Here is a 13107-nt window from a genome sequence, read left to right on the forward strand (position 1 = left end):
AAGCTCTTCAAGTAGGTTATTTTTCTCACTACTGTCTTTTTTACCCTCATTCTTTTTCAGTTATATAGAACTTCATTATATGTACACACCAAACTTCATTTATCCAATCTCCATTATTAGACATTTATGTGGTTTTACAATAATAAATAGTCCTGCATTGAATAACCTTGTACATAAGTATTTTCATATTGGAGCCATGTTATTGGAATGGTTTTTTGGTAACTACATATGGAGTTTTGTTATATATTGCCAAATTCCCCCTCACAAGGACTGTGCCATTTTGCATTCCCACAGCAACAGATGAGAGCCTCTGTTTCACTATAGCTTTGCCAATAAAGTGTCTTGTTAAGCTTGTAAGTTTTTGCCTGACAGGTGAGAAATGGTATCTCAGCAGAGTTTTGATTTGCATTGTTCTTATTTTAAGTGAAAGTGAAGAATATCTCTTCATATGCTTAAAGACCATTTTTATGAACTATCTGTTTGCCTGATTTTCTACAGTTCTTTTTAGGCCAAGGATTCTTAATCTGGGGTCCACAGAGGAAAGCACAGGTAGAACATAGGGGTGACTGTGACCTTACCTTGGAAAAAAAAATGCATTTTTATATTTACTAACCTTTAATTAAAAATCAGCATTTCCTTTAATTATGAATGTAGACAATAAATTACAAATAATATCTGCACTACTTATATTTTGCCAGAACCCATATAATTTCATATTAGTTGCAGATATCTTGATATTACTGCTCTCACTCATCACTACTTTAAATTAAGCACGATTAGTCTTCCTGTCTGTAGATGCTCATGTGACAGAGCTGGGCAACTATCAGGCATCTCTGCACCTAACAGTCATTCAGCCGCCAAATGGTAAAAGTCACGGGATCGCTGCCCACTAGGGACCAAAATATCTATGCTGCTATCCAGCAGTTCCTATCTTCAAAATTCTGTCAATGTATTTGAAAAGAGATATCTGTAAACCTATATCTATTACAACTCCTTCAAGTTTATTTCTACTATGATGCCTTCAAGGCTGTATCATGGATCAAAGATGCTGACCTCACCAAAGATGAATTTGGTGATCTTAAGACAAAAAAGTTACTATGACTGGAATTACATTTTAAAAGTCTTAGAGAATTCTAGTTGTTCTTGAAAGAAGTTTATCTTTCCTTGATAAGCAAGCTACCAATGTGCCTACATATATTTGTAAGAAAATATCTTTGTGAATCAGGACTTTTTAAACTAGTGACCATGAAAACAAACATCCAAATAACTGGATGTTCAACTTAACACTTATATTGCCTTGATAAAGTCCATTTCACAATTTAATGTTCTTAGTCAAGCTAAGCAACAGTAGTAGCTGTCATACAGATTTCCTAAAAAATAAAACTTAACTCTGCTTCTGATTTAAATGTATTATCTCATTATTTAATGCATTGATAAGAAAGACATATATTACTAGATCACAAATTTGTTTTAATGTTTTGGTAACCATAATTCAATGTAATTGGTTTTCTCTGTACCCCTACCCACTATGCTTTACATAATAAAACCCTAATATGCAAATCGACTGAACAGCAAAAAAAAAAAAATAGTCGCTATGATGCGCACTGACCACCAGGGGGCAGACGCTCAACGCAGGAGCTGCCCCCTGGTGGTCAGTGCGCTCCCACAGGGGGAGCACCGCTCAACCAGAAGCCAGGCTCATGGGTAGAGAGCACAGTAGCGGTGGCGGGAGTCAAGGAGACCCGGACTGCAAGAGGAATGTCTGACTGCCTAAGCTGGTAGGCGCAGGTCAGGCTGAGGGAGGCCCCCCACCCCAGCCCCCACACCTCAGTGCAAGCATGTTGTGCACCAGGCCTCTAGTGCTTTACATAATTAAAAACATTATTCCAAAAAAAGGTCCACAGGCTTTTTTGAGCTCCATGGCACAAAAAGGTTTAACCCTTTGCACTCGCTTGCTTTTTCTCAATTCCTGCTACCAATGCTAACCATGTTGAGTCACACTTGACATCCGAGTACAAAAGGTTAGGAACTTCTGCCCCAGTATGCATATATGCATAACCCATGCACACAGACAATAGGGTGATGAAGGCCTGGGATAAGGGGGTGAAGGTAGGGAGGGTATCAGTGGGCTAGAACTAGAAGGGATCAATGTGGGAGGAGGGAAGAGGGACATATATAACTAGAGGCCTGGTGCACGAAATTCGTGCACGGGGGCGGGGGTGTGTGTGTGCCCCTCAGCCCAGCCTACACCCTCTCCAATCTGGGATCCATCTCACAATCCAGGACTGCTGGTTCCCAACTGCTCGCCTGCCTGTCTTCCTGATTTCCCCTAACCGCTTCTGCCTGTGAGCCTGATCACCCCCTAACCACTCCAATGCCAGCCTGATTGATGTCTAACTGCTCCCCTGCCAGCCTGTTTGCCCCTAACTGCCCTCCCCTTTAGGCCTGGTCACCCCTAACTGCCCTCCCCTGCAGGCTTGATTGCCTCCAACTGCCCTCCCTTGCAGGCCTGGTGCCTCCCAACTGCCCTCCCCTGCTGGCCATCTTGTGGTGGCCATCTTGTGTCCACATGGGGGCAGGATCTTTGACCACATGGGGGCAGCCATATTGTGTGTTGGAGTAATGGTCAATCTGCATATTATTCTTTTATTAGATAGGATAGAGGCCTGGTGCATGGGTGGGGGCCAGGTGGTTTGCCCTGAAGGGTGTCCTGGATCAGGGTGGGGGTTCCCTTGGGGCATGGGATGGCCTGAGCGAGGGGCCTGTGGTGGTTTGCAGGCCAGCCACGCCCCCTGGCAACCCAAACGGAGGCCCTGGTATCTGGAATTTATTTACCTTCTACAATTGAAACTTTGTATCCTGGAGTGGAGCCAAGCCTCCTGCTCGCTCCGTGGCCAGCAGCCGTTTCTGTTGGGGTTTGTGTATATCTTCTATAATTGAAACTTTGTAGCCTTAAGCGGAGGCCTGGGCCGGCCAGGGTGTGTGTAAAGCGGGGGGCAACCGTAGCCTCCCGCTCTTTCCAGCTCCGTGGCTGCTGCCATTTATGTTTGGATGTTTACCTTCAATAATTGAAACTTTGTAGCCTTGAGTGGAGGCTTAGGCCAGGAAGGGCAGGCAGAAAGCTTGGCTTCATCCATTGCCTGGGAAACCCAAGCCTCAGCTCTCTGTGGCTGTAGCCATCTTGGTTGGGTTTATTTGCATACTCGCTCTGATTGGCTGGTGGGCATGGCTTGTGCATGTAGCAGAGTGATGGTTAATTTGCATATTACTCTTTTATTAGGTAGGATACTTTCAACAATAAAGATTTTAAAAAATAATTAAAAAAAGAAAATTGATGAACCACTGTTACATGTAACTAAATGGATATTACCAACATATATTGAGTGAACTATGCCAAATAAAAAAATACAGTACTTAAAAAAAAAGACTCTGCCCCAGACTCTTAACTAAACTTGAAAGTATTAAGATAACCAGGGCAATACTCAATAAACACTCTCTTGTGTCACATGTCACAACTCACTAGCTCTCCCAACTGAATAAAATGCTCACACAACTCACTAAGTTCCCCCAACCAAGTAAAATGTTCACAGGAACCTGAAGAAGACAAGTTTTAGCACTAAATCAGGCCAGTGACACATTAAATTATTCAATCATTTGTGATTTTCTAAACTGCACATTTAATACACTGCCCAGAAAGCCTTGGAATCACTTACCATCAGTAGCATACACGTGGGAGCTGCCAATCTGGTCCACCAGCAACATGAAAACAAAGCCCAGTACGAGGGAAACACCAATGTAGGCATGCAGCTGTGTGTGGTGGTCATGGCTGTGCTCATGTTCATGGGCAACTGGTATTACTGCTGCTTTGTCTGATGCAATCACATCCTGTGTTTCACTCCCTTGGTGATGTTTTCCTAGAGCAGAATGAACCATAAAGAGAAAAAATGTTTTCCTCTTAAAATGTTTTCACATAGAAGCTTTCATTCTTCTGTATTTCAAACTCTACTTACTTTATTGCAAAATCATCCATTTCCTATATTGTAATCCAGCCAAATTCCTTCAACTTAAAGTTCATGATGAAAAAATTCCCAAGTGTCTTCTGCTTTTGGCATGCAGACCTTTTACCTGCCTTTTATCTCAAAACCTAGGAAATGGAAGCAAATCACCAAGCAAGAAAGCAATCTTAATCCCAAGGGATATGGTCTCCAAATCTTCCTTTTAAGCTGAGAAACTCATGCCAATCTCATCATAAACCACAGTAAGTTTTATTCTGATGAAAACAGGTGAATGATGAGCAGTAACAAAAAATAATTTCAAACTTATCTAGTTTTATATCTCGGTCAATATAAAAGTTGCAAACAAAGAGCAAATTGAAAATAAAATTTAGCTTTAAAAAATATCAGGGGCAATCGCTAACTAGAAACCAAAAGGGGAAGAGCGTTTTAAATGAGGCACATCCTGTCCTGAACGGTGTGGCTCAATTGTTTGAGCGTCATCCCATGCACCAAAAGGTAACTAGTTGGATTCCTGCAGGACACATGTATGGGTTGTGGGCTCCATCCCCAGTAGGGCGTGTGCAGAAGGCAGCATCTCTCACATGGATATTTCTCTCGCACATGGATGTTTTTTTCTCTTTCTCTCTAAATTTAATAAAAACATATTTTTTAAAAAATAGAGGCACATCCTGCAGTCTAAATTCAGTTCTAGAATTATCATGAGATTCGGAATTATAGTAAATAACACCTGGCTAAGTAATACTATTAGTTTATATTCATATATATGACATGTGAAACAGAAATGTGTCAATGCCAGAATCCTTATCTTTGTTGTGTTTCATGAATAGAGGCTAACATACTAGACATTTATCATTTATAATTAGATTAAGCATTTTTACCTTTAATTAAAGAAACTGAATATTTTAACTATTTAAAAGTCATTTTTGAGGGGCACAAAGCACATGTCATCTGAAGGTAATAAAAACCTATATATTTTTCTAATTACTGAAAGATTTTTTGTTTTTATAGCTTTTTTAAAGCTTCTTTTGATGTGGTAAATATACATAACAAAATTTACCACTTTAACTTTTGTTGTTAATCCTCACCCGAGAATATTTTTCCATTGATTTTTTAGAGAGAATGGAAAAGATAGAGAGAAACATTGATGTGATGAGAGAAACACATTGAATGATTGCCTCTTGCAAGTGCCCTGACCAGGGCCCGGGCCAGGGAGGAGCCTGCAACCAAGGTGCAGGTGCCCTTGACCGGAATCAAATCTGGGACCCTTTGGTCCGTAGGCCAACGTTCTATCCGCTGAGCCAAACCAGCTAGGGCTTACCATTTTAACATTTTTAAGTGTATAGTTCCCTAGTATTATGTACATTCAGATTGTTTTGCAACCAGGAGCACCATCTATCTCCAGTATGTTATGTAGTTAAGTGCTAAGTGCTCACTAAATATTTAGGAATGTAGTTATATATTAAATGGAATTCATTTGGGAGAATCTTTTTTTTTTTAATATATTTTTATTGATTTCCAAGAGGAAGAGAGAAGGAGAGATAGAAACATCAATGATGAGAGAGAATCATCGATCAGCTGCCTCCTGCACACCCCCTACTAGGGATTGAGCCAGCAACCAGGACATATGCCCTTTACTGGAATCGAACCTGGGACCCTTCAGCCTTCAGGCCGATGCTCTATCCACACTGAGCCAAGCCAGCTAAGGCTTGGGAGAATCAGTTTTAAACATTTTATGTTAAATATTCACCTGAATATCTGGTCACATACAGTACTGAGCAATAAAATAATACTGGGGGGAAGGAAGAGGAATGGGCAGGCAAAAAGCAGACACCAGACATTTTAGCAGACAAAATAAAAGGTAGAGGACATAGACCTTATTAGCCCATGATAATCCATGTTTCAGAATCCTGAGAGTAGAGCAGCGATTTTCACCTGGTGTGCCACAAAATTTTTAAAACGTGCAATGCCGGACCTCTTCTCCCTTAGGTTGTCAAATTAAAAAACGACAACAGCCAACATAACAATAGCCATCTGGTGTGAATGAATCAAAATTATAACTATTGTTTTTGTCAGAGCGGGAAAAAAGTAATATATTTTTTGGTGTGCCTCAGAATTTTAGTAATTAGTTTATGTGTGCCATGAGTTGAAAACCACTGGAGGAGCGTTGGCAGGATGGTTCAGTTGGCTGGAGCATCGTCGTGTTCTCCAAAAGGTTCAATTCCCTGTCAGGGCATATTCCTAGGTTACAAGTTCAACCCTCGGTCTGGGTGAACACCAGAGTCAACCAACTGATAGCTCTCTCTCTCTCTCTCCTTCTCCCTCTCTTCTAGTCCCTTCCTCTCTCTCTCGCAAATCAATAAAAACATATCCTCAGGTGAAGATTAAATAAAAAAGAAAACTGCTGGAATAGAGTATAACAAGACTCTTAAAGAGCTCCATTCTTATTAATGAATGATAGGATGAGTTAAACATAATTGGAAATATAACCCAATCTTTTTATTTAAGTGTAGAGCAAAAAGAGGAAAGATGATAAGTGTACCTCTCTAAAGAATCTGATATGTGGCATTCTTGGAGCAATTCACAGGAAATCTATTTTGAACCATTCCTGATGACAAGTTTTGATGATTATCTATTTACTAGAGGCCTGATGCACGAAGATTCGTGTAAAAATAGGCCTTCCTTCCCTTGGCTGCTGGCTTCCCTCCGGCACCCAGGACCCAGGCCTTCACTCTGGCCGCCGCCTTCCGCCTTCGCTCTGGCCCTGCCACCCTCCTGTAGCTCCCTCCACCCCGCCCCCCATAGCAGGCGTCCCGCCCTGCCCCGGCCACTCTGCGCCTGCGTGCCCGCGCTCCCCAGAGGCCCGGAGCGGCCGGGGTGGGGGTGGAACGCCTGCGTCGTTGCTCCCGGCCACCACCATCTTTGTCACGTCAATTTGCATATCCCCTCATTGGCTGTGGGCACTGCCGTCTTTGTCATGGAGTGATGGTCAATTTGCATATTCTGTCTTTACTAGATAGGATGAATACATCACATTTATATTTAGGTCTTTGACCCAACAGCCTGCTTTTTTAAACATGTTGCAAAGAATTTTGATGGTTTCAAATTTTAGCTGCACAGAATAAGCACTGCAGTATTCAAGAAACCATGTTCTTAAAACTTGTGTCTATGAAAAGACAGTTTTCTCACATGAATGCTGATAATCACCTCATTCCAGTGATTTTAGAGCTATAATTATAGAAGAACATGTGATTCTTTTTTACATCAATTAGTACTTAATAGTGCTTATTAAAGTGTCAGAGAGCTCAGTTAATTAACACGATATACTGAGCTCTGAAAAAATATGTTAATTATCATAATTGCAAGGTCCTCAAAAGAACTGAACCATGGGCTGTTGTAACATGTAAACAAACTCCTTTCTTTTTTTTTTTTAATACATTTTATTGATTTTTTGCAGAGAGGAAGGGAGAGGGATAGAGAGTTAGAAACATCGATGAGAGAGAAACATCGATCAGTTGCCTCCTGCACACCCCCCACTGGGGATGTGCCTGCAACCAAGGTACATGCCCTCGACCAGAATCGAACCTGGGACCCTTCAGTCCACAGTCCGACGCTCTATCCACTGAGCCAAACCGGTCAGGGCTAAACAAACTCCTTTCTTGAAGTTTAGAAAAAAGTTGGTTTGATCTACAAATAAAGAGAGAGAGAGAGAGAGAGAGAGAGAGAGAGAGAGAGAAGGTGTGTGTGTGGGGGGGAGAGATAAAGTAGCAGAAACAAATTATTGTGACTAAACTCATCAGTATGAAGAGAGATAACTTAATTTAAATAAGCTAACATCATGGTTGAGCTACCTCAAAATATTTTCATAGAGTGGAGTATTAGTATTTACTTTTTATAAAGAACTTTGAGGCCCGGTGCACAAAATTCGTGCATGGTGGGGTCCCCCTCAGCCCAGTCTGCACCCTCTCTAATCCGGGACCCTTGGGGGATGTCCGGCTGCTGGTTTAGGCCTGATCAACTGGCAGTCGGACATCCCTCTCACAATCCTGGACCGCCGGCTCCTAATCGCTCACCTGCCTGCCTGCCTGGTCACTCCTAACTGCCCCCCCTGCTGGCCTGATCGCCCCTAACTGCCCTCCCTGGCAGCCTGATCGCCCCTCACTGCCTCTGCGTGCTGGCCTGATCACCCCTAACTGTCCCCCTTGCCAGCCTGGTCGCCCCGAACTCAACCCACTGCTGGCCAGATCACCCCCAACTGCCCCCTCCCTGCCGGCCTGGTCGCTCCTAACTGCACCCCCCACTGGCCTAGTCGCCCCTCACTTCCCCCCACCCCGCCAGCCTAATCACCTCCAACTGCCTCCCCTGCTGGCCTGGTCACCCCCAACTGCACACCCCCACCAGCCTGGTTGCCCCCAACTGCACCCCCCTCTGCTGGCCTGGCTGCCCCCAACTGCTCCCCCCCGCCCCGCCAGCCTGGTTGCCCCACGCAGCCTGCTGTTCAGTCGTTTGGTTGTCCCTTACTAAACCCCCTGCTGACCTGGTCACCCCACGCAGCCTGCTGTTCAGTCGTTTGGTCATCCTTCACTAACTCTCCTGCTGGCCTGGCCGCCCCATGTAGCCTGTTTGTTCAGTCGTTTGGTCGTCCCCCCTGCCAGCCTGGTCGCAGGCAGCCATCTTGTAAGGGCATGAGGGTCAATTTGCATATCACCTCTTTATTATATAGGATGATGGGACTTGTGGTGCTAGTCAAAATGTAGTGAAGTTACTATAAAGAGATCAACCAATGAACTTGTATGCATATATGCATAATCTGGGACACAGACAATGGGATGAGGAGGACCTGAGGGGGAGAAGAAGGAGGAGGGCGGGGGGAGGTGGGAGCGGGATGGATGAGGTTAATGGGGGCGGGGGGGCAGGACCTATGTAATGCTTGCAACAATATAAAGTCACTAGAGCCTCTGTCATGTACTGATTAAAATAAATACCCTGTTCAAAAAACATCTAAGTACCTGAAGACTACATAAAGTAAGCAATATCAACAGGAGAGAGGGCAGCAAAAACTTCAAAAGAAACCCTGTCCTTCTGGCCAAAGAACCAGAAAAAGGGGCTGCTGAGAGGTACTGGTGGGAGAGGAATCCCCTTCCCCTCTTCCTATCCCCCTCTTTTCTTTCCCAGCCCTGACTTGAAGGCAGCCCCCATTGCAGAACTGCATGGCAGTAATGTAGTAGTTAAAACTCCAGTAATAAAAACAACAACTAAAATACCATCTTTCTGGCACAATAACTGGAAAAAAATAGCCCCAGTGGTCTGAAAAGTATGAGGGAAACTCAGTTATTCTGTTCTCTTTTCTCCTGTCACTTTGCCCTGAGGGCAGCCCAAGTTACATGAACTATGCAGTGACAGTACAGGCAGCTAAAATTTCTACAGAAACTTCTTTCTGGCCGGAGAACTGATGTGGGTCCCCTGGGAACCAGAGAATATGAGAGAAATATTGGAAAGAGCTGGGTGGGGGGAGCGATGTTTCCCCTAATTCTGTGTATAAATGATACAAGTCCAAGATGCACCCCACCCCTGAACTGAGTAGGGACATGACAGACCCAAAGCAGTATTGCAAAGGCTTTAAAAACTGAACTAAGTCTGGTGGCTTGGCACAGTGCTTGAGCGTTGACTTATCAACAAGGAGGTCACGGTTCCATTCTGGGTCAGGGCATACACCTGGGTTGCGGGCTCAATCCCCCGTGGAGGACAGGTGGGGGCAGCCGATCAATGATTCTCTCTCATCATTGATGTTTCTAGCTCTCTCTCCCGCTCCCTTCCTCTATGAAATCAATATGTGTGTGTGTGTGTGTGTGTATACACACACACACACACACACACACACACACACACACACATATATTTAACTGAATTAAAATTGGAACCATCACCCAAAAAAGGCAACAGAGAACTGGCAGTCTGACCGAACCACGTTAACTGCCTGCTAAAACGGAAAAAAACAAAACAAAAAAAATTCTTCAGAGGATTTTGAGAGGACCCAGAGTCTTAAATTATAATATTAAAAATGTCCAGGATACAATAGAAAATTACTTGACATATAAAGAAAAAGGAAAATATGGCCAATTACCAATGAAAAAGCTAACCAACCCAACCCCAATATAGTTCAGATACTAGAATACTGTACTCAAAAGACTTTAAAGCAGTTATAACTATGCTCTCTGAGGTAAACACCTTTCAAATGAATGGATGTCCTCAGTAGAGAATTAGAAATTATAAAAAGGAACAAAGTAGCAATTTTAGAACTGAAAATATAATATCTGAAACAGTAAGTTCACTGGATAGGATCAATAGCAGAATGGAGATGACAGAGGAAAGAATCAGTGAACTTAACCACAAGGGCAGAGTACCAATAGAGAGCACATGGCTCACAAAATCTAAAATGTCTACTATCTGACTCTTTACAGAAAAGGTTTGCCAACCTCTGGTTTAAATATACAAATTAGGCCCTGGTCAGGTAGCGCAATTGGTTAGAGCATCATCCTGATACTCCAAGGTCACAGGTTCGATCCCATCAGGGCACATACAAGAATCAACCAATGAATGCATAACTAAGTGGGACAGCCAATCGCCTCTCTCTCCCACCCCCCTTTCCTTTCTCTCTCTCAAATCAATCAATCAGTAAATTTTTAATAAAAATAAATAAACACACCAGTTAGAGGTTATCAAATTAAATTTTAAAAACATGATCCAACTGTATGATATTTATAAGAAACCCACTTTAAATATAATGAATGACAGATAGATTAACAGTGAAAGGATCAAAGAAGATATACCATATAAACACTCATCAAAAGAAAGTTAGAACCCTAACTGGTTTGGCTCAGTGGATAGAGTGTCGGCCTGCAGACTCAAAGGTCCCAGGTTCAATTCCGGTCAAGGGCATGTACCTTGGTTGCAGGCACATCCCCAGTAGGGGGTGTGCAGGAGGCAGCTGATCAATGCTTCTCTCTCATCGATGTTTCTAACTCTCTATCCTTTTCCCTTCCCCTCTGTAAAAAATCAATAAAATATATTAAAGAAAGAAAGAAAGAAAGAAAGAAAGTTAGAGCCTGGCTGGTTTGGCTCAGTGGATAGAATGTCGGCCTGTGGGATTGAAGGGTCCTGGGTTCGATTCTGATCAAGGGCATGTGCCTCAGTTGCAGGCTTGATCCCGGCCCTGGTCAGGGTTCAAGAGGCAACCAATCAATGTGTGTCTCTTACATTGATGTTTCTCTCTCTCTCTGTCTCTCCCCCTAACTTCCACTCTCTCTAAAAATCAATGGAAAAAATATCCTTGGGTGAGGATTAACCAAAAAAAAAAGAAAAAGCTGAAGTGGCTATATTAATATTATATAAAGTACACTTGAGAACAAGGAATATTACCAGGGATAAAGGGGACATTACATAATGATGAAAAGGTCAATTCATCAGTAAGACACAGCAATTCTAAATGTGTAGACACCTAACCAAAGAGCTTCAATATGCATAAAGCAAAAACTAATATAGCTGAACAGAGAAATGTACAAATCTACAATTGTACTTGGAGACTTCAATACTCCTATCGCAGTAATCAATAGAACAAGTAGAAAATCAGCAAGGATATAGAAGACCAATATTACCAAACAACTTGACCTAATTGACATTTATAGGACACTCTACCAAATAACAACAGAATACACAATCTTTTTAAGTGTACAAGGAACATTCAGCAAGATAAACCATATTTCAGGACCATTAAAAAAATATTTACAAATTTGTAAGCATTCAAATCATATTAAATATGTTCTTTGACCATAATGAAGTTAAACTAAAAATCAGTAACAGAAAAAATCTGGGGAAAGAACTGGAAATTTAATAATTCACTTCTAAATAACACATAGGTCAAAGAAGAATTTGGAAGGGAAATTAGAAAATATTTTGAACTGAATAAAGATAAAAATATATCAAATTCCTGGGATGCAATAAAATAGTGCTTAAAGGGAATTATAGCAATAACTGTTTATACTAGAAAAGAAGAAAGATCTCAAATCAATAAGCTTTTACCTAGAAAAATTAAAAAAGAAAAGCAAATAGGTGGAATAGGGTATGGGGGGGGGATAAACAATGATGGAAAAATGTTAAATTTAAATTTCAAAAAAGAAGAGCAAATAAAGCGTAAAGCAAGCAAAAGGAATAATAAAGAGCAGAAATCAATAAAATGGAAAGCAGAAAAATCAACAGGGAAAATAAAATCGATGAAGTCAAACGTAGTTCTTTGAAAAAAAGTAAAACCGATGAACCTCTAGCCAGAATGACCATATTAAAAAGAGAGAAGACAAATTATCAATATCAGGAATGAAAGAGAAGAAATTACTACAAATATTAAAAGGATAATAAAAGATTACTATAAACAACTTTATGCCCATAAATTCTTCACTTTAGAAGAAATGAATCAATTCCTTGAAAGACACAACCTTCCAAAGCTACTAAAGAAGAAATAGAGAACTTGAATAATCTCATATCTATTAAAGAGATGGAATTTATAGCTAAAAGCCTTCTAACATAGAAAACTCCAGGCCCAGATGGTTTCATTAGTAAATTCTAGCAAACATTTTGGGAATAAATATTTTTAACTCTATGCATTCTCTTCCAGAATACAGGAGAGAGAACACTTCTCAATCCTAAAGGCCCAGCATTATCCTAATAACAGAAACCATACAAAGACATGGTAAGAAAGGAAAAGCATAAGCCAATATTCCTCATGAACTGAGACAAAACAATCCTCAACAAGATAAAAACTCTCAGCAAAGTAGGAATAGGCAAAAATTTCCTTAACCTGAAAAGGGAATCTATAAACAACCTACATCTAACATCATAGACAATGATGAAAGACTGGCTGAGAACAAGGGACACTGTCCACTTCATTCCCAATCAACCTCATAATGGGTGGTATAGTCCATGCAATAAGGAAAGAAAAAAAAGCATATTGGAAAGGAAAACACTAAATTGTCTTTATTCATAGATGACATGCTTACTTATGTAGTAAATCCCAAAGAATCTATAAAAAACTTCTATAAAG

The 13107-nt window shown here is 41.4% G+C and overlaps 1 protein-coding gene across 1 annotated transcript in view; it reads right to left on the reverse strand.

The window, feature by feature from the left end:
- The window catches only part of SLC39A9 (solute carrier family 39 member 9), a 35610-nt gene that overhangs the window by 10334 nt on the left and 12169 nt on the right, over window positions 1-13107 (reverse strand). The window contains exon 3 of the mRNA XM_054715961.1: window positions 3714-3914. Within this exon, the coding sequence (XP_054571936.1) occupies window positions 3714-3914 (201 nt within the window). The remainder of the gene's footprint in view (window positions 1-3713; window positions 3915-13107) is intronic.

Source organism: Eptesicus fuscus, chromosome 5 (assembly GCF_027574615.1).
Source record: "Eptesicus fuscus isolate TK198812 chromosome 5, DD_ASM_mEF_20220401, whole genome shotgun sequence".
Taxonomy (NCBI): Eukaryota; Metazoa; Chordata; class Mammalia; order Chiroptera; family Vespertilionidae; genus Eptesicus; species Eptesicus fuscus.